This window comes from Talpa europaea (genome assembly GCF_964194135.1).
Source record: "Talpa europaea genome assembly, chromosome: 4".
NCBI lineage: Eukaryota > Metazoa > Chordata > Mammalia > Eulipotyphla > Talpidae > Talpa > Talpa europaea.
Genome location: NC_140070.1, coordinates 108,887,767 through 108,910,758, shown reverse-complemented (window position 1 = coordinate 108,910,758; position 22,992 = coordinate 108,887,767). Strand labels below are relative to the sequence as shown.

The following is a 22,992-nucleotide window of genomic DNA, read 5'->3' as shown; positions in this document are numbered from 1 at the left end:
TCAGTTCAGTTAAACTATTATTTATTGACTAGATTGAAATTTCTGTTTGTCCTTTTGTAATTTTTGTTTAGACTACCCAATCCCCATTTATCTCAATCTAAGTAACAAGTACCCAATACCCCACTTTTCTTCTCCTAAACTACCCTCATGATCCTCAGTAACATGCTTAATACAGACTTGAGTCAGATTCCAAATTCAGAAGTGGGCATGTGACTAAGAGCATGATAATCTCATAGCCACACTAATGAGTATAAGAAGGGGAAACAATCCAATTAGAACCAATGAGAAGAATGAGTGTTTTCTAAAATGATTGAAAGAAAGGCAGGTTATTTTTTTCTACTGGGGTAGTATCTAGGGATATGTAATCCTAGAGCTATAAGGGAGTCCCATTTGAAGTACAAGAATAAAACCAATAATAATACTGGTATATTCAATATGTGGGAAGAAATTTAGTATTAATTGTATTATTTTTGCCCCAAATAAATCTATATATGAAGCTAGAACTAATCCTGAACTTTTCAGTTAATTACTCAACAAATTGTTTTTGCTTTGGACAATTTTAGTTGGGTTTTTAGTTTTTTGCAATGTAACAAGTCATAACTCATAAAATTTTACTAAAGATCAGATTCTAAAATACAGAGTGAGGAGAACTGAAAATAAAAATAATCTTGGATAAGAATCAGATAATTATATGACAGTTATGTGACTTACATAATCACCTGCTCTAATTAGACTGTAAGGATAAAATTCACACTCTGAATCAAAACATGTCCAGTTTTTCATCTGTTTAAGAGCTGAAGTAGTCACAGTTAAGGCAACAAATAAAACATGGTACTACGCCATTTAAACAGGTTATTCTTTCTGATTTTTCATTAAGTCCCTAGAGAGATCTATAGCAGGTATAGACCCAAGATTGGGAGGCACATGAAGAATAATCCATAATCAGTCTTGCCAAATGAACCACATCTACTTTTTTGATAGTCAGGTTACCCAACTTGTTAGGATAATATCTAACATGTGGCTTATCTGATTTCCAGAGGTCTGAAAGTAGACTGCTACAGAGAATATCACACTCACTCTAAAATCAGCAGGAAAAAAAATTTAAAAAACAGGTAACTGCAAAGTCGTCAATTTTCTTAAGCCCATCAGATAGCTAAGGTTTTTAAGCCAATCACGTAAACCAATTTCCAAAAAAACCCTCAAGGCCTTCCAAGAAGAGCCACAACAAAACACTGATTACACCATTTTCAGAGTATGGGAGAAAGTGGTGACTGCCAGAGAAGCAGAAGAAATACACCAAAATTTCAACAAATGTATAAAGGTTATGTGTGGACTATAGAGTATCAATGTGTAATATCTGAAGTTCTTAGACAACCAAAGAAGTTCATACTATAAACCCTTCTCCACTCAACAATTGGTCCTCATGAGACAGACTGGGAGCATTTCCTGAAGTTCAGCTTAGCGACTTCCCCTTGGCAATACAAGTGTGAAGTTATTGATAGATGGCTGCTGGGACAGGTTCAAATTCCCTCCTACTTTGCTGAACTTATCTCCTGCTACTTAAGCTGCTAGAACAAAGATGGTAATAGACAAAGGTCAATTACTTCTAAATAAGAAACCCTCTTCCAGAATACAAGCAAAAATCCATCAATGCCAAATAGAGGATAAAAGCTAAAGCCCGTGATGACTTTACTGTTCTGAAACCAGGATTCTATTAAATCAAGCCCAAATAACGGCTAAAGGAGGGGCAGGAAACTCCCACCTAAAAGCTAACCCCAGATAGAAGACAGAGTTCGCGGCTATGAAGAGAATGAAGTGGAATAGTGACAAAGCACCACTCTCTGAGGCCCAGACACAAAAGGGACTGATTAAGACTGAGTCTGAATAAAGACAACATATAAGTCTCTCTACCCCTACTACAAGCCTGGCACTTAGTAACAATCCTAGGAGGCTCCCAGTGCAGGAAGGGCAAGAGGAGGAGAGAGAGCACTTCTGTGATATAGGCGTGTGAGGGACAGAAGAAAACTGAAGGGGTATCCAGGTAATCTGATTTCAGCAGCCATGCCTCTATTCACTTTTTTTGCCCAAACGGTCAAAAAGCTCTTCTAAAATGAGACCCAAAGATTTTGTTTCTCACAACTCAAAATGAACCCAAAGTATAAAATAGCTGCTGAACTAATACATACTGTCTTAGGCTAATTTTTTTTAAAGATTTATTTATTTATGCATACAAGAATAGAGGTGCAGGGGTGAGAGGATTCACCAGAGACAGAATGGGGAGCAGAACAGGCAGATCTACTGAAATATACTACTGAGGGGAGCAGCGGGCGAGACAGGAGAGGTCTGCTGTGCCATATGGGTCAGTTCCCTGGCCAGGGATCGAACTCATGTTGTAGTATTTGCGGAAAGCCTCATAGTGCTGACACCCAACCCCTTGCGCCACCAGAAAGGCCCTGTCTTAGGCTAATTTGGTGGTGGTAGCAGCAGTGGCAGTGGTGGTAACAGTACAATATTAGTTGGTGATGGTGGTTGTGGCGGAGAGCCATGGCAAAGGTGGTAGACTTTTATTAAAGTTAAAGCAAACCTAGATTCAACCTGCCTAGGTTAAAGTTCTGCTTTGCAGCTTCCTAGCTATAAAATCTGGACAAATTATATGATTTCTCAGTACTTCCTCTTGTAAAATTGGAAGTAACAACTCAATTGAGTTAGAAAAAAAGAAAAATTATTAGAATATTTGCACACAAATCTTTAATTCAGCATTTCTTTTAGGAAATGTTTTAAGTGACTTCAGTGTGACATGTATGATATAGACTTGAAAGAATACAAGTAAATAAGCACCTGCTGCTAATACTTCATAATAAGTTGGGGAAGAAATACAAGACTCTACTTTAAAACCTAGTGGACCTCACTATAACAAGAATTCAAACCTAATCCAGACAAGGCAGTGATTGAGTGATACAGGGTTATTAAGGTTGATATAGGGATCTCAGATGGCTTGATGAAAGGGTTTCAAGGCTTGGATGAGATGCGTTTCAATAGATGAACCAGATTCTGGTAGTCAAGTATCAGGGTAAAATACACGTGGTTAAAAACACCTACTATATTCTGGGAAGAACAAGTAGACCACATTTGGGTCATCATAGAAAACAGTAAATGGGAAAAAAAAAAGATCTCTTCGAATTGGCCAAAGAAACACCCACTTAGGGTGACATGGCCTCCAAGCTGAAAGATCCTTTCATACTTGATGATACCAAGATGAAGGCGAGCAAAGTTGACAGTAAATGTGTACCATAAAAATCATTTCTAGCGGGCCTCCCCTGGTGGTGCAGTGGTTGAGGGGTGGGCTGCAAAGCTGCCTGCAGCCTCTGCAGGGCCGGTTCGATCCCCGGCCACCGGCGAGGGACCCACATGGAGCGCAGACCTCTCCTGCCACCGGCTGCTCCCCTCAGCAGTGTATTTCGTCAGTCTGCCTGTTCTGTTCCCCGCTGTGGCTCTGGTGAATTCTCTCACCCTCCCACGCTTCTGACTGTACCCAGTACTTGTATAAATACATAAATAAATCTTTAAAAAAAAAATCAGTTCTAGCTTACCATTGAAAAAACAAGTAGAAGTAACCAAATATATTTAGGTTTCTGGATCTTTCTATCTACACAAACTTAATTTTGGAGCATTTTGTTTGGGTGGAACTGGTCTCAAAACATTGATTTTTTCCTCATGTCAACATCACAATGCTGGTCTCCAACCTCCTAATGTTGTGCTTCTTTCAGTCACATGATGATATTTTTGCCACCCTTAACATCTGAAGCAGTCATCTAGAAGTCAGCAAAAGCAGGAAGGCATAAGCCACTATTTAAAGCAAGGACTTCCATCTCAGCCTGCAAGTTACTTAGCCAAGTGAATCTGACAGTTCACTTAAACTCTCTATGCCTTAAAGTCCTCAAGTGAGACAATACCCTACAGGATTGCTAAAAGGAGTGAAAAAGTTATTATATGTAAAGTCCTTGGTTCAGAGAAGTTACCATGTAAATGTTTGCTATTACTATTGCTAGCCCCACTCCAAGTTGTTCCTACCTTTCCCTTGGGATAAACTTGTTACCCCATCTTCTCCCACTGGACAAACTAGGAAGTTTAGAGACATGTTTTATAACCACCACCCTGCTTATCTTTCTCTCTTATTCACAGTCTATGGATTATAAAGTCTTTTTAATTCTAATTTCTAAATCTCTCTCAAATTCATTCTCTACTCAACACCCTCTCTGACAAAATTAGTTTCACTCTAGTCCTCTGACCTGAACTATTTCCAACATATCTTTCTTGTCTCTCCTTCTCCAGTGAAATTTCCTCACCTCTTGACATAACATCCCTCAAGACTAGCCCTACCAAATCTTGTCTTGTTTCATATCTTCCCCTGTGATTTCCCTTTTGCGTCTGCTGGGCAAGCACCACAGTAATTCTGACCAAGTCCAGCTCCATCATCAAAGATTCTAATTCAGTAAGTCTGGAGCCAGGTCTAGGAATAAATTTTTATATACTCCCCAGCTTGATTGTGGTACAGTTTTTTCATGGACCAAACATTGAGAATCATTGCAAAAGAGATATAAAAGTATATTCATTAGAGTGTGTTATAAAGTCCTTCACAATCTGGCCCTCACCTGTTTCTACAAGGAAATGAAATACCTCCTTTCCCTTTGAAGTTCTCTTTAACCAAGTGTCCCCTTCTGGGCTCCCACATCTCTGGATGCATCACTCCACAATGACACCTATTTCATCTCAGGTTCATTATTTCTGCCCCCAGCCCCTCATGTGTAGGGTCAGCACGAAGGGCACACAGCCTGTGCAGTCACACAGGGCCTTGCTTTCAGAAAAGCCCTGAACATGGTTTCATGCTCTGCTAGAGCCACTGTGATAATAACCATTGAACAAGAGGCAACTCATTTTCATTTTGCACTGGGCCGGACAAATTATGTACGTGGTCCTGCCCACTCGACTATGAACTCCCTGAAAAGGGAAGTTGTTTGTTATTCACTTAAAATTCTCCTTGGCCAGCACAGAGGACTCCTGGCACAGAGTAGGAGTTTGGTAAATATTTGTTGAACTCACACATGAACAGACAAAAGGATAGAATAAAGTACCTCATAGAAAAATAGCATATTACGGCTAAATACTGAAGATTATGCTTGGGAGAGACAGAAGTCAGTTGATAAATCCACAAAATGATCAAGTAGTTCAAGCAAATAACATGAATGTTCCTAGGTTTTTGTTAAATTGTTCAAATTTCTATTTCTCTTCCTAAGCTCTGCTGCCTCCCTGTTCTTTTCAGAATGCAAAATTGTAGGTTAATGGAGCTTGTAGTTGTGCTATCAAATATGACCCAAGAGCTTGTGCCAAGCGCTGTGCTATATTCTGGGGGTAGTAGAAGAGGGTCATGGGGTGCTGTAGAAAGGTGAACCAAGCAGGGTCTCTGTCCTCAAGAGGGAAATAAATCAAAGATGAGTTGACTTCATGGGAGTTCTGTAGCAATGAATCAAGAATAAAGACACTCAGTTTGGCCAGTGGCCCAGCTTCCTGAACATTTCAACTCACAAAACATCTCAGTCTGAACACAATTCCTCCACTATGAGATCTGTGGGTTCACTAGTTAACATTGGAAACCAACTCGGAGGTGCTCAAGAAGCATAATAAATAAGTGGCTATTGAGGTGGGGGGCGGTGCTTTTGCTCCCTGGTGTTAGAGAAGAAAAGACAAACATTAGCTATCAAAGTGAGCCAAATAATTGAGGAGGACAGATGTCCCTAGCTCATGCTGGAGGCACGACAGGATTTTCAATGTGGCAAAGACCACACACCACCCTACTGCCACATTATGTGCCTGTAGCAATGCTAATTTCTTGTTCTCAGAAAATGCATGAACTTTGAAAAAGTTTCTCTTGCTTTTCACATTCACTAATTTTCAATTACCCGGCCTACAAGTTGACAGAACATCAGTGACAACATTAAGAGATTCCAACCAAAATATATACAAATGCCAAAAACATGTAGAGATGTGTTCAACTTCAAATCAGGGAAATGCAAAATTAATACAGTTATAAAGTATCATTTTCACATATCAGATGAGCCAAAGTTAAAAATGTAATAATGCTCAACATTGGCAAGTATAGCAGAGAAAGCAAGTATTCTTAAAAAGGATTGCTAGTCTGAATATAAATTGGTACAACCACCACCTGGCAACGTGGCATTAAGTCCCCAATCAAAATTTAAAATATACATTCCTTTGATGCAGCAGGGCCATTTCTAGGGCTTCCACCTTTGGAAATAATTTGACAAATATGTAAAAATACACACACAAAGTTGTCCATCATAGTTAAAGAGATTTAGAAATAATGGAAATGTTCAACAGGGGAGATGTGCTTACCACAGCATAGTTCATCCAAACACAATTCAAATTTAAAATGGCTATGTGGAACTGTAATTATCTAAAAAAAATATTTATAATATACTTTTAGGTGTAATATAAAATACCAGTCTTAAACAAAATATATAGATGGAATAATTTCATTTTTGTTTAAAAACTCCATAAATGCATATATGTGTGCATTCTTTAGAGAACAGATTGTGATCATTTTACTTCGCTTTGGCAGGATACAGTGCAAACAAATGACTGATATCTAAATCCAATATCCTTATTGTATTTGGACACAAAAGGAGAAAAACAGGAAAGTCTTAAGGAATTCATATATTCAATGGTGTTGCTGATAAGTATTGAAGAATACCCTTCAGATAGGGTAAGATGGAAGTCCCATGTAGCATTTACAGATTTCTATGGCATAAATCCCCAACCTTATTCATTTTAAGCTATTATGTAAAGAAATATGCCATGGAAACCATTACTGAGTATTTCCAAGATACACATACACAGATCTAAATAATCTCAAATGATATTAAAATGTAGTAAAATGATATTAAAATGTTATAAAAATAATTGCAATAGGATAGGCTTTGTTTATGCATTTTTTATAAGTCTGAAAGGAGAGTCACCAAAATAATAATATTGATTGTGTTTGGGCAGAAAGCTCATGAATTGCATTTATTTCATTCTTTATACCTTTATGTGTCAGTTTTTCAATATTTTTACAACAAACATGTTAATTTTATAAACAGAAAAAAATTCAAGTTTTTTTTTTTTTTTTGGTAAAACCTGGGAGAGTTAAAAACAAATCAGGAAATATTATTTTAAAACATGGCTCCCTGAAACAAATGCTTCCCCCCAAAAGAGTATGACTTCATGAGGATGTACTTAAAGAGGTTACATAATGCTCAAACTGAACTATGAAATCTTTCCTGTGTCATGTTTAGGAAATGGGCATCAGTGTTTCCAGAGCCTTTCAAAATACTAATATATAACATCAGAATTCAAAGGGATTTGAGTTTTTAGTCCATCTGTACCTCCCATTTTACAAATGAGAAAATAAAGTCCCAAGACACAAAATATTGTACTAAAGTAAGTACTACATGGCAGGAAGTAGGTAACTAGGTGCCTCTCCATTTATAAATGGGCTCTACCGCTTGTGGATAAAAGTATTTATTCTTCCTTGTCATTATTTAATGACAAGATCTGTTGTTGTGTAGTCTTCATCCCATCAGCTATTTTTAAGAAGCCCTGACTCTGCCTATCTTTGTTTAGGTAACAGTTGCTGACACTCCCCAGAATTTTATACTTCTCAAAAACTCCCACAGAGATTAGCTCAGTTAACCATCTTAAGAGCCCTGTGGGACAGGTCAGGTAAAAAGGGCTCCTCTTATCTTGCAAGTACAAAAGCTGAGCCTGGTGCAGGCTAGGGACTAGCCAAAGCTGATGGGAGCGGGACCTGGGGTCCCGTGCTGTGTGGGAGTCATTCTCCTCTGAGACAGCCATCTGGGTGAATGTTCTCTAAAGGTCACTTTCTTCACTTTTCTACCTTTTTCTTCCAATAAAATTCTTTCTCCCTTTGGCTCCTGTCTCATTTTGCGCTTAACAATATTACCTGCAGTTCTCCTTAGGGCTGCTCATTTAGTTCCTGTTTCTTTTATTCTAGAATGAATAATTATGTCAGGAATCTTTAGACCAGGAAACAGTTCTTCATGATTTGACATGAAAATTATACCTAAAATGCTGAGTCTCTTGAAATCTGAAAACATCTTTATCTTTTGAGGGATGGCTTCCTCTAAGGTCCAAACTTTGGATAAAATAAACCAAGAAATTGTAAATACTTTGATGTAACACATTTCTAGACAATTTTGGTTTTCGAAAGGTGATTAACATTAAAGTCAATGAAGAAAGACTTGTCTGGAAAATATAGATCACAAACAACAAAACAGATCCCAGAGAATATTAAGAATATTAGATGTTGTCTTAACTTTTGTTTCAGTAAGAAAAGAAGTGTGTTCTCCTGTTAAGAGCACGATGACTTTAGGAAGAAATGGGTGCTATTGGAGCCTCCATGGTGGAGCAAGGGGCTAAGATGCAAGCTGTGAAGCTATCTGCAGCCACTGCAGCACAAGTTCGATCCCTGTCCAGGGAGCTACCCAAATGGCACAGCAGATCTCTCCTGACTCGCCCACTGCCCTCAGCAGTATATTTCAGTCGGTCTGCCTGTTCTGTTCCCCACTCTGTCTCTGGTGAATCCTCTCACCACCACCCCCACCTCTGGCCTGTACCCCAGCTCTTGTATGCATAAATAAATAAATCTTAAAAAAAAAAAAAAGAAATGGGTGATATTCACATCCAAAGACAAAGAAGCTACCAACTCAAACTAACTTCCTTAGAGTTTCAGTTCCTGGACTTATTGGCTGATGCAAATTAGACAAGCAAATTCTGTCTCCATCAGTTTATTCAGCATCATGGCACTGACTTAACAGGAAGTGGTAAAAACTAAATTAGTCATCTGCCAAGAAAATACTTTGTAAACTAAAAGTCACTATGAGGTACATTTAAGATATCTTTAATAAATTTTGAGGTTTACTGCTCTGAGTGAGGAGAATGGAGTTGTGAGTTCAAAGAGGACAGAGTGTCAGATGCAGCAACAGGCAGGTGGCCAGATTTCTCAGGCAGAACAGAATGGAGAGATCAAGAGTGCATACTAATTGCTGCACCTCCACTGAGACTACTGGCCAAAGGACTCCTCTCCAGAACACACAGCGTTCCTTTCTAGTCAACGAGGCCTTCCTAAGAGGGTTTTCAGCTGCATACAAAACCAAGTCAATACCTTGATGTGTTATAAAGATATTAACAGTATTGCTTTGCTGGAAGGTGTAGGCTGGAGAAGGCGTTGTTTCCTAGAACTAGGAAAGTCAGCTCCCAAGAAGATGGAGCTTAATGACTTGTGAATGACAAGTGGTCGAAATGCAAAAATGAGTGTTTGGGAAAGAGTAGGTGTGTTTCCAAGTGAGGATGTGAGGGAGGGTCAAAAAAAAAAAAAAAAAAAAAACACCATTAGAAAGAAAGAGACCCTGCCTTCTGGTGAAAAGATACCAGATGAGGAGAATTTTTAAACTTAATTTAGAGAGCAGTTGAACATTCCCTGTCTAAAGATAACACTTGGGAGAAATAAGGATGCTATCCAACATGGGGGTCAAAAGGTCACTTCTGGTGATGGTGACATTGTGTCTGGTCTGAAAGCTCTTGTTACTTGGTGGTCAAATCTGAGAGAATTAAGGAGCCTACTAAAAAGGTCATCTAACTATGAGTGCCTTTTATTTCCTTATAATGTTTCAGCTTTGATATAAAAAGGGATCTACTCTTGAAGGTCCAAAAAATGTTGTTGCTATAGGAACAGGTAAGCAGATTAGACTTGCAAAACCAGTTTAGGAACAAAGAATTTAATAGTCAGGGCTAAAGCAATTAGCCAAGTAAACAGTCTAAATATCTTTTGGGTTTGTTATTTATATATTAATTTCAGGAAGATAAAATGTTATTATGGAATGAAAGCATCACATTTTAACATTTTAATTACACCATTACTGGCATAAAAGACTATGCTTACGCAATTAGCTGAAAGGCTTTATTAAATAGAAGTACACATTTCTAACTCTCTCTTGATTACATTGTAATTGAAAAATAAAGCCTTGAATTCAGTAAGAGCATAAAAATCATCTTTGATTTTCCTACAGCTCCCCAGGTGGGAACACATCCAAAATATAAAGGAGAGTAAGCACAGAAAGTTTTCTGACACCAATCTCTACAACTAGGGCACTACAAATACAATTCTAAAAGTAAAAAAAGAAATGTGTATGGGCTGATAATTGTTCATATTTTATAGGTTTTCCTCATCCAAAAGTCTTTGTGAACAAAAATATGACAAGGTCAAAGACCCAAATGCACTGCTACTGAACCACTGATGTCCCATCATCCTATCAGAGAATATTATGCTCCCCAATTAGGGATTGGCTGAAATTATTGTACATTTTAAACAGAACTTGCTGTGGGAGAATGAGAGTCTTCCTTTCTGATTTATTTTAGAAAAAAACTTTCTTGATAAAAGGAATACAATATTTTCAGCCTAGAAAAATGCTGCTGTCAGAAGTTACATTTATGGGACGGAGAGGTTTCTTGACCTTTACCTTTCCTCACATGATACCACAGTCAAATCACAGAGAAGCATGGTGTTTGTGTGAGAGACAGGAGGCGAGGGAAAGGAGCTGGGGATTTAAGCAGGGAGGGGATATTTGGAAAGGCAAAGAGGGGAATGTAGTGGAGTCTTACCATCTCATTCTCTTCTCCTTCATTGAGCAAAGCCTGCTGTCCCTTCTCAAAGCAGTCCCCCATGAAAAAGTTATTCTACTCCTCCTCCCTGACCTTCCAGAGCAGATGTTTCCAGGACAAACTTGCCCAGCCACTGCCGGAGGCCAGCTGACTGAAAGAGTTAATGATCCTCCAGGTTACAACTCCTTCTTGAGCGTACACCTTCTCTCAGCAAATGACAATACTTAGCAAACTGAACTCCTCCCACGAGTCACCCAGGCTAGGAATTTCTGCCTGCGCCCTGCTTACTGCATTCTCCCAGAGCAGCTATCCCAAAGAGGCTGCTCCCATGCTGATCTTTTTGTGCCCAACTTACAGGAAAAGAACTCATTGCCTGCCCAGTGCCTGTCAGCATAAGACATCTGACTGCAAATCTAAGAGGACAATGAAGAGTTGGCAGGACCCTTCCGAGGAGTGGGAACAGCCACATGCACTCCCAGATCACTGTTTTATTCACAGAGACTAAGGAATCAGGGGAAGAGGGTGCTAACAGAACTGCAGATTTTACTTGGTTAATATAAACCCAAATCCATCAGCATTTAATAGGACCCTCATTCCTTTTGCTTACAAAGATACAAATTATGACTAATCCTCTCCGAAAGGTATTTGTAATCATATTGCTTTGTGTATGCAAAAAAAAAAAATTCTACTTAATGTGTATGGGGAATTAAGTTTACAAATTTGAAAAACATGTAGAGAAAAAGTTATAATCCAACTATTCTATGTTGTCTCCTTTCACAAAGGCACTGGTGCTTAAACTTTTAAGGGAGTCTAGCAATAAAATACTTAGTGACTATTTGGCGAGACTTTTTTATTTCTTCAAACATTCATTACATACACTTTGAACCTAAGGAAAACATATAAATCAAGTTATATTTGCTACCCTTATACCCATAGGGATTCAAACATACAAAAAAAATAGGGTAGGAAGTGATTGGCTATTATGAGACCTAGAGCAGAAGTCTAAGCTAAGTGCCGAAGTCCCAGTGGGGTGCTAGTGAACTCACATCCATTCACCTTAGCTGTGGACTCTGCTGCTCCTCTGTGCTGGCCTAGTTCACTGATCCAGCCTGCAGGAGCTGGCTCTTCTCGTCGGGTAACAGGAGGATCTGAATGAGGACTTGTGACGGCATATTGCACAGTCCTGTTCAAGGGCTAAAGGAAACATGCCACTAACAGCAAGGTCAAAGGCATGTGCTCTGGATCTGGAGGTCCTCCATTCAAATTTGGACTTTGTTCGTTATGCAATCTTGGGAAAACACACATTTCATAAATTCCAGAAGTCTCCATTGGCTCACATGTTAAAATAAAGTTGATGATAATAGAACTTTCCTTCTAAAACTGGAGTCTCAGGGCTAGTGCCTGGGAAACAGTATTTGTTTGATAAAGGAGAGCTAGTTTTACCTTTACTGGGCCCACACACTGTCCTTCAGGCTAGATCCACCTTGTGGGTACTAATATCCTTGACCTGATACAAGACTAAACTCTGAATAGGAGTGGATGTGTCTGTGTGTGAATCCCTGAGCAAATGGTAATTTAGAAATAAGATAAACACTAAAAAGTAAGCTATTACAATATTAATTACAAATGTATGTTCATTTCTCTGATTTTCTAAAAACTATTAGCACCATTTAAACAAATAAGTAAAACTAAAGATAACTTTTTAATCACAAGATGAAATGAGGTTATGAAATGGAGTGTGGTGTTTCTTCTAATGTTTATAGGAAACGTTATGTACATAGGTTTAAAATTAGCCAGCCTTTCTAGATAATATTACAAGTTTATCCCTGGTTTTCTTAAACCCCTAAGTTAAGTCTTCTATTTCCTTTGGAATATTATCTGAAATGAATGTGAAAATGTTCTGGAGTTAGGTAGTGGTTATAGTTGCACAACTTTGAGAATAAACTGAAATTCTCTCAAGCATATGCTTTACAGACGGTGAATTTTATGAATATATTGGTTATTTCTCAATAAAATACATCTCAAAAATAATAACATTTGGGGTCCAATAGGCAGTCAATTAAATATTTAGCAGAGAAAGAAATAAAGACAAGAAAATGTCAATCTCTGTCTCAGCTGATGGGGGTTGGGGAGAGTTGGTTTGTGACATGGGAAAGCTGGTGTGCAATAGGAGAAGAGCATTTCCTTCTACTGTCTGCTGTTGGTGACATTTGCACTGTTTCCTTCTGGCCACTTTCCTGAATACACTTGGCAACTCATGAACCATTGAACAGGGAAGGTTAGTGTGTAGTTGGTTAAGATTTATAGGAAAAGCTTCCCACAAAACCACCTCATTAAACAGTTCCGGTTATGCTCTAATAATATTTAAACCAAACTTGAATAGCAAAATAAATCCTTAAGAACATAGAAAACTTTTGTGAAAGTTCATAAAAATTTTCATTTTCAACAATATGGTCCATAAGAATTGAGGACTTGGAAATAGTGAGAGGCCCCTCGTGTTCCCCAGGGAGTTCTAATGATAAATCACTCAAATGCTTCTAGGACAATGTACCTGTGGACAGTGCTCTCCCTCTTTTAACACTTTTGGCCTATAGGCAAGACCATATCCAGAAATGGACTAGATTGTGTGGGAACATTTCCTGAATACTTCCTATATTTGACCCAGCTGTAAGACGTTTATGCACTTCAGGTTTATCATTGCACAGCCTTTACAACAGCTTCCGAGGTTGGTGTTACGATCATCCCCACTTTGCACACAAGTTAATGCAGCTGCAGAAAGTAAGTCATTTACCTAAACTCAAACATTTAGTGAAATGAGTGTTTGGATAAGGTAAGGAATGCTCCCAATCCATGGTCATAGTTACTGTCACCACATCTACAGTTTCACTGACCATATCTAATGTGCTCTGCATTACATTATATGACTGGCAAAGTCTCTTTGTGGAGGAAGCATTTGGGACAGAAAAAGTCTTCACTAGGTGGAGATGCTGCACCCAGATTGGTAATGAGGTCATAGGAAAGAGTATTTGATCGGAAGAGACACAGAGTTTTTCCTTTTGTTCAGAGTAAGTCCATCATCACCTTAGTAGCAGTAGGGTTTATGTGAAGGAATAAGAAGGGAACAAGATGTGGCAGGAAAAACAGATCAACACCATTCCATAAATGTCTTGAATCTGAGATCTGCATCTGGCCTTGCAATGAGTAATGATGGCAATGAAGGAAAACTGATGTCATAAGTGGGGGTATTTTTCTGATCGGTCTATGCTTAAATATTATAGGAAATATTATATACACAGGTTTAAAATTAGCCAGCCTTTCTAGATAATATTCCTGGTTTTCTTAAACCCCTAAGTTAAGTCTTCTATTTCCTTTGGAATGCTATCTGAAAGCATTTTTTGTAAAAAAAAAAAAAAAAAAAAAAAAAATTTAATACACTTTCACTTTTAGAACTTAGATTCACACTAAAATTAAGTGGATGGTACAGAGATTTCTCATGTACCCCTTGCATATATGTATCCACCCCCACAGCAGCATCCCCCACCAGAAGAGCACATTTATTTCAATTGATGAACCTATATTGACATATCATTATCACCCAATGTCCGTAGTTTACATTAAGGTTCACTCTTGGTATTGTACATTTTACATACATATTGACATAGATATAATGTAATGACATGTACCCACCATTATATTATCATACAGAGTAGTTTCAGACCTGAACATTCTGCTCTTCTTATTCACCCCTACTCTAACTTTCCTAACTATTAACCACTGGTTTTTATCTCCATAGTTTGCCTTTCCAGAATGGCTTATAGTTAGAATCACATAGTATGCGGTCTTTTCAGATTGACTTATTTTTACTTAGTAATACGCATATAAATTTCCTCCATGTCTTTTTGTAGCTTGATGACACATTTGTTCTTTAGAACTGAGTAACACTCCATTATTCAGGTATATGTTCTGTACATACTACAGTTTATTTATCCATTCACCTACAAAAAGACATCTTGGTTATTTCCAAGTTTTGGCAGTTATATATAAAACTGCTATAAACATTAATGTGCAGGTTTTTGTATTGACATGTATCTTCAATTCATTGATAATGTCACTAGGGAGTTGCAAATTAAACCACTATACATCTATTAAAATAGTCAAAATCCAAAATACTGACAATATCAAATACTGCAAGGATATAAAACAAGAACTCTCACTCATTACTGATAGGAATTCAAAATGTACAGTCCCTTTGGAAGACAGTTTTGCAAAATTAAACATCTGATCCAGCAATTGCTCACCTTGGTATTTACCTGAAAGAGTTGGATTTCTTTTCTTTAAATCAACTCCTCTTTCCCTTATTTTTTTTACCTGTTTATTATTTCTTTTCTGCACTACATATGTCATACAGGGTGTGAGATGGTGTGATGGGAACAGCAGAGGTGAATTTAATGCTGTCTGAATTCAAATCTTGACATTCTGCTGACAGAGTCCATTCATTCCTTTATTAAACATTTACTTTTTTAACTTCAGTGCCAAGACCTGTACCAAATGAAGACTATACCTTAATAAAATAAACCCTGAAAGAGTTAAGTCTGTGAGGAAGCAAGATCAACACCAAAATATAAATTCCAAAACATGTACTGATTACAAAAGAATGACAGAGGAAGTTTAGGTAAGGGGTTAGACCAGAAGACTTCATAGCGTAGGGAGGGTGTTGGTCTACATAAATGGATCTGGATGCAGAAAAGATTATTGACAAAGAAAACTGAAAGCAAAGGCACAGAAGACCATCTGCATACGAGCCCGTTCTCAAGACTACGCGTTACACACATATATTGATAACTTAGAAAGGAATGTTCAAGAGGAAAAGTCATTTCAGTCACTCCCTGATTCTCTCTCTGCACTCATTTCCTTTCAAATGTACTATCTCAAATAAAAGAAATGGAAAAAGAAGAAAATAAAAATTAGCTACCTCTTTGTTGTTCTGGTATCTCAGCTTGCTTTCATTTATCCCCAAAGCACGTCTGTGCGCTGAGTAATCCTCAACCTCTTTGGGTGGGTATAATAGATGTTAAATAGAAATAATGGCAGTCCTGGTTTCTGCCAGGACTGTGGAGATGCTATACTTCACTTGCCTAACCCATTTAGATGGTGTAAAGATAAGTGGTAATAATGTTTCATCATATATTAATTTCCACCTTTCATCTGAGAACACCACAGCATATTACAAACATTATTCCTTGCAACATCTCTGTGAAGTAGGAAGGTGACTAATATTATTGCCCCCACTTGAGAGCTGCAGGAATTGAGTCACAAAGGGGTCACGAGGGAACTATTCACGTTTGCTGTGTCCTCATCATGGAGTGAAACCCAAAACAAGTGCAATATTTCTGTCTTGTCATCATTGGCAATGAGTTGCCTCAAGCTCACTCTTCAGTACTCATTACCCAAATCTGATATTTGTAAAGTACTTAAGTACTTTAGTTACTGAACTTTATCTAAACTTGACTGTTATTATTAATTATCCTAATCTACATTAATGCATTATTTGTGGATGATACTGGAGCAACCAAACATGGGATGTCCCAAAGAGGAATTATCTGCCTCAAGGTCGTGATGTGAGGTTAATTGAATTAATTAATGTCTGTAAAATATTTAGCAACCCTTGGATTAAAAGGTCCAATACAAAGACACAAGATCTCCTTAATAATTACAAAAGAAAAGAGCAGGCTAATGGCTATTTCTACTTCTCAAAGGATTTGCTTTCAACTATCCCTACTCAACACTGACCTTCTTTGAGGAGACTTGGGGTGAACCATTGCTCCTCCTCCCCCACCCAACATCCCTGGTAGCACAGGGGTTAAAGTCTCAGCACTATCACCAGGCACTGCAGCAAGAGTTCTATCCTAGGCAGGGAGCTGACCTACATAGCGCGGAAGACCTCTCCTGCCTCACCCGCTGCTCCCTTCAGCAGTGTATTTCAGTCAGTCTGCCTTTTCTGCTCCCAACTCTGTCTCTAGTGAATCCTCTCACCGCCCCTCTTCTGCACCTCTGGCCTACACCCCAGTTCTTGTATGCATAAATAAAAAAATCTTCAAAATAACTCCCTCTTGGAGTCCAACAGATGCCTAAAGACTGAAGCTATAAATCTTTCATGTATTTACAACCAAATTATATGTAAATAAAGACAATAGTCCTTGGATGACTGACGACCATTGTATTCATAAACACTTCAGAAAGGGTAGGAAAGACTGAAATTTAAATATGTTTGGAGGTTACTGGGGCAGCACAACCCAAGAGATAGGCAGCTGAGATAGAGATCTATCTATTATTGTTAACTGAAGGGCTCACACCCACATTGGAACTTTCGCACCTTGAAACTGCCCTGGAGAGAGGGACACACATAGTCAGTGTGCAAGAGGGAAGTCTCTACCTGTGGAGAACAGCAAGGGAAAGGGAGCAGAGACTCAGGACAGAAGGTTGCAGTATTAGATCAGTGTCTGGGAAGGGAGACGACTACACTGCTTAATAGCAACTAAGCTGCCAAAGCCTAAGAGTGAAACACGCTGTATCCCTAAATAGAGGAGTTGAGGACAGTAGATAGCCTTGATGACTGCCAGTGTGGGGTCTGTGTAAGGTGGCAGCTTACACAGCTTGAGCTTGTGGCTCCCAGATATGAAAAACTAAATTCCAAAATGGTAGGGAAGCTTAGATTGGCTCATTTATGCCCCCATAGGAAGAGGCTACTTTCTATAACTGGTAGTAATGTTATACAAAAAACTGCCTCATCCTCATCCCAGACCAAACCCAAGATAACAACTACATAGGGCACACACTGTCATTAACCGGAGTTCAAAGTACCTTGACCCTAGCAACAGGAGCAAACACCTCATGGCAAAGCACCTCATGGCAATGCTCTGTACTTGAAAGGCAAAGGGAACAAATACCTTGACTATATCCCAGCCATAGCCCCTCCAAGTGCCACAAGTATTGAGAGAAGTCTGCAGGGGAGTGAGTCTTTTGTGGAAACACATGCAAACCTTGAGAAACACACAGCCTTCATTTGCTTATGGCCAGAACCAGGACAATAGCCTGCCTGCAGTGAGAACAAGCAGCTCTCATATCATTCCACATCGGCACACAACTATTATCCAAATCTACTGGCCACAGAACCCATATTCCAGAGTTGAGTGACAGATGGGTGTTTGAGTCCACGATTATTTGAGATGCTTTAGTTGAGGAACTAAATTCTCTAGAGGCGAGGGTCACATCCTCCCTCACCTTGCCTCAATTTCAGGAGGCTTGAATTCTTGCTACTCTCTAGCTGCAATCTCCTGATACCCTGCTCCTTGGCTGTGGTCTCCTACCTCCTGCTGGCATAGAGCTCTAGTCATCTGAACAGGTGTAGAGGCATCAATCTATAAGCAACAGACATCTAGATCCCAGGTAAACAACCCAGGATTATATCATGCAATCTGTAAACGTAACTCAAGGCCAATTAACCAAGAGAGAAAGAAATCCTTATCTCAACCCATGAAAGCAAAAATGAGACAGAGAAACATATCACAAATGATGGGGGTGGGGGGAACCTAAGAGATATTTGAATCCAGCAGAACTACATAACTTGACTGATGAGGAATTTAAAGTAACAGCCATCCTGTGGAAATAAGAAAAACAATGAATGAACCAAAGTAGGAATAGAAGGACAGAGAAAATATGAGGTTGCAGCAAAAGGTATCAATAGACTAAAAAAATAACAAAACTGAAGTAAAAAATTTGTTAAAGGATCTCCATAGTAGATACACACAAGTAGCTAATAGAATCAGCAAGTTTGGGTTTTTTTTTTAAGACTTATTTTATTTACTTATGCATACAAGAGCTGGGGTGTAGGCCAGAGGTGCAGGGGGATGAGAGGATTCATCAGAGACAGAGTGGGGAGCAGAACAGACAGATCCACTGAAATATCCTGCTGAAGGGAGCAGTGGGTGAGACAGGAGAGGTCTGCTGGGTCATGTGGGTTAGCTCCCTAGCCGGGGATCCAACTTGTGCTGCAGTGGCTGCAGATAGCTTCACAGTGCTGAGACTTAACCCCTTGCGCCAAGAGGGAGGCCCAGGGAAGTCCATGAAAAGGAACCAGATATTCTGATCCGAGAAAACCAAAGAGTACCAAACAGAATAATTCCACACAGACCCCAAGAAACATTGCTAAAAACAGTTGACAAGGCAAGAAAAGAGCACTGAGATCATCCAGAAAAAGAAGAGTTACATACAAGGAACACCTATTAAACTATCCATTAAACTTAATGAAAACCTTACAGGCAAAAAGGAATGGCAGGAAATATTTAAAGACTTCAGAAAAGTATTTCTAACCTAGAATAACTTTATCTGGCCAGACTATTATTCAAGACTGAAGGAGGTATAGGAATTTTATAGAAAAATATAAGTAATAGAATACATCACCACTACGGCATCCTTGAAAGAAATATTAAACATACTATTACAAATAACAAGTTTCTTCTACAAGTAACAGACACCAAAATTATACAATATGGAGGAAGAGGAGGAGATTAAAAATGTGCACTATTAGAATTAGTTAATAAAAAGCAATTTAATAGGTCACAAACATTGAACATCACATATAAATCTCAGTATAAAGAAATGGATTGGGGTCCTCCCTGGTGGTGCAGGCAGTTGAGCACCGCATTGAGAAGCTGTCCGCAGCCTCTGGGGCGCCAGTTCGCTCCTGACCAGCCATTGAGAAACCCACATGGCACAGCTGACCTCTCTTGTCTCACCCGCTGCTTCCCTCAGCAGTGTATTTCAGTCAGTCTGCCTGTTCTGTTCTCCGCTCTGTCTCTGGTGAATTCTCTCACCATCCCCCACATCTGGCCTGTACCCTGGTTATTATATAAATAAATAAATCTTTTTTTAAAAAAAAAGTGGATTGGATTGGAAAAGAAGTTAAACTATCATTATTTACAGGCAATATGATATTTTATAGAGAAAATCCTAAAAAGTCTACCAAAATTCTTATAGAAACAATAAATGAATATTGTAAAGTGGCAAATTACAAAATTAATTCACAAAACCTCTTGCACTTTTACATACAAATAATGTAAAGAAAATTAAGAAAACAATCCCATGTACAGTCACATCAAAAAGAATTACTAACCAGAAATGAATTAAGGAAGTGAAAGATGTCTACTACAATGGAAACCACAAGACAGTAGTAAAAAATATTGAACAAGACATAAAGAGATGGAAAAATATTCCATATTCATAGATGGGGAAAATTAATATGGTAACTATTTTACCAGAAACAATATATAGATTTTACACAATGACCATTGAAATTCTAATGACATTCTTCAAGGAAATAGAACCAAAAATACCAAAATTTATATGAAATGATGAAAGACCACAAAGCAATCTTGAGGAAAAAAGAAGAAAAATGGAAGCATCATGTTACCTAATTTTACATTATATTATAAAGCATTATATTAAAAGCATTGAGGTAAAAATAGATATAGGGATCAATGGAACAGAATTGAAAGCCCAGAAATAAATCCACACATATCACTACTTAATTTATGACATTACAGGCAGGACCATACAGTAGAGAAAGGACAATCTTTTTAAAAATTGGGGCTGGGGAAACTGGATGGACACATGTAAAAGAATGAAATTGGATTACTCTCTTAACTCCATACACAAAAACAATTTCAAAATGGATTAGAGACATAGGTATAAGACCTGCAACAATAAAACACATAGAAGAAAGCCTTGGTGATATGTTTCATGACATCAATGATAGAGATGTCTTTGGGGACTCAACCACTACAATAGGACATGAAAGCAAAAATAAACAATTGAGACACCTCAAATTAAAAGTCTTTTACACAGCAAAAGAAAATATTAGCAGGTTAAAAAAATCTTCCTTCTGAATGGGAGATATTTACATATCACACAATTGAAAAGGAGCTAACATCCAAGATACACAAAGAACTAACCTTAACAATAGCAACAACAACAAAGAAGCAATCCAATTGAAAAATGGGCAACAGAACTGAATAGACAATTACCAAAGAGGATATACAGAGAGCCAAAAAATATATGAAAAAGTCTCATCATCACTTTTAATAAGGGAGTTGCAAGACAAAACCACTACTAGATGTCATCTCACACCTGTGAGAATAGCTTACATCAAAAAGACCTCCAGGGCCTCCCTGGTGGCACAAGGGTTTAAGCACAACACTGTGAAACTATCCGCAGCCTTTGTAGCACCAATTTTATCCCTGGCTGGCCAGGGAACTACTCACATGGCACAGCAGACCTCTCTTGTCTTGCCAGCGGCTCCCCTCAGCAGTGTACTTCAGTCAGTCTTCCTGTTCTGCTCCCCACTCTGCCTCTGGTGAATCCTCTCAGCTCCCACACCTCTGGCCTGTACCCCAGCTCTTGTATGCATAAATAAATAAATTCTTTTTTTAAAAAAATGACCTCCAACAAATGCTGAAAAGGATGTGAAAAAGAGGAACCCTAATATCAACTAGTGTTGTTACAGGGCAGGGAGAGGGGCACCCCAATGTGGAACCAAGCATAAGTATTCTTAGCCATTGCTTTGTCATTTTGTGTGTGTGTAACTGCCATTTTAGAATTTCAGGTCTTGCAGGTCTTGCTGTCCCAGGAAGAACTGCATTCCAGAGATAGATAGTTTCGACCCTCACTCCACCCTTCACCAATGAGGGTGAACTTGCTGTAATTGGAGCTGCAGGTTGGAGCTGCATCTTGGCCTGGCCAGTCAGCTTAGAATGATAGCCTGTCAAAGTTGGAGAACGCATCCTTGTAGCCAATGAGTAACTGCCAGCATAATTTAACCTTATTAAAAGACCCCTGCTTCCTTTGTCCGGGGCTCTCGGGATCTGCCACTGCATTGGTAGGTCCCATGAGCCTGGACTCGAGTCTGAAAATAAACTCCCTTTTGTGTTTGCATCAGCTGTCTTTGGATTCTTGGAGGCTATGCTCGCCGAGTCTGCTAACCCTGGGCACAACACCCAGACCTTGCAAACCTGTCTGCTCTAAATAGGTTCTGCCATCCGCCGCATCAACACAAAACATATGCAACTTTAATGAAAAGGAACTTTAATACAATTTGTAAACAATACAGGAGAGGCAAAGAATATAGTTTCTAAATCAGGCACCCAAAGTTACCCATCCCCTCATGAGTAAAAGTCCACCCAAACGGGATTGGCCCAGAGCAAGGTCCCAAAGCCTGCCCAAAGCCCACCTTCCAGTGGGGACCCACAGAAAAGGATCAGAAACAACCAGACAAGTCTGAGAGGAAAGGAGCAAAATCAAACTCAAGATAAAAGCTGCCATTTTTACCCTCCCCATGGATCTCTCACCCACATCTGTTTCAATCAGTCTTGGACCAAAAGGCAAGTGCAGTTTCTTCACATGTCTCTCTGCTCCATGTGCCTCCTCCAGGTCTCCTTCTGGCTCTCCATTCTGCTTCCTTCCTCCTTCAGTCTCCTCTGCAGCTTCTTCTTCTCCCTGCTCAGCTCCACTCTCCCTGGGGTGGGCCAGGAAACCTCCAACCTCCCCCTTTCCTGGGGACCATCCTGTTACAGAGTAACCATCTTATAAAGCAGCCTCCACCTTCAAAACCTAAAGGAAAAACCCATATGATGCAATAGTCCCACTATTGGGTATCTATCCAGAGGACAGGAAATCATCAACTCAAAATACGATATGCTCTACAATGTTTATTGCCGCATTATTTACAATAACTAGGATTTGGAAACAAATAAGGGCCCACTGACAGAAGAGTGGATAAGGAAGTTGTGGTATATACATATAATGGGATACTATTCAGCTCTGAGAAAAGAGGAAATGTTACCATTTACCAACAGAATGCATGGAACTCAGGGGATTGTAAGAAGCAAAGCAAGCCAAATATTGGATGATCTCAAATAGAGAAGTATCATAAGGAAACAAAGCAGTTGAACTGATAAAGAAAAATAATTATAAACTAGCAGGCACTGATTTTCATACTGAGATTTTTGAAGTTAAGAGTAAGGAGGAGGGAGAAAGCATCAAAGGAGTATGAGGGGTAGTGGTGGAAGAAAAAAAGATAATGGAAAATTTCACTGAGAATATTATTTGTAATGAGGATATCAATGAATTGTACCCTATTTATTTGATTGGTATAGATACAGACTAAATAAATATTTGTGATAATTTAAAAAAAAAGAAAAC

General features: G+C 38.8%; 1 protein-coding gene across 1 annotated transcript in view; it reads right to left on the bottom strand.

Moving 5' to 3' along the window:
* The window catches only part of ATP13A4 (ATPase 13A4), a gene marked incomplete at its 3' end in the record, with an annotated part of 104,324 nt that extends 93,479 nt beyond the window's left edge, over window positions 1–10,845 (bottom strand). The window contains exon 1 of the mRNA XM_084232212.1: window positions 10,738–10,845. Within this exon, the coding sequence (XP_084088338.1) occupies window positions 10,738–10,800 (63 nt within the window). The 5' untranslated portion in view covers window positions 10,801–10,845. The remainder of the gene's footprint in view (window positions 1–10,737) is intronic.
* Between the last annotated feature and the right edge of the window lie 12,147 nt (window positions 10,846–22,992).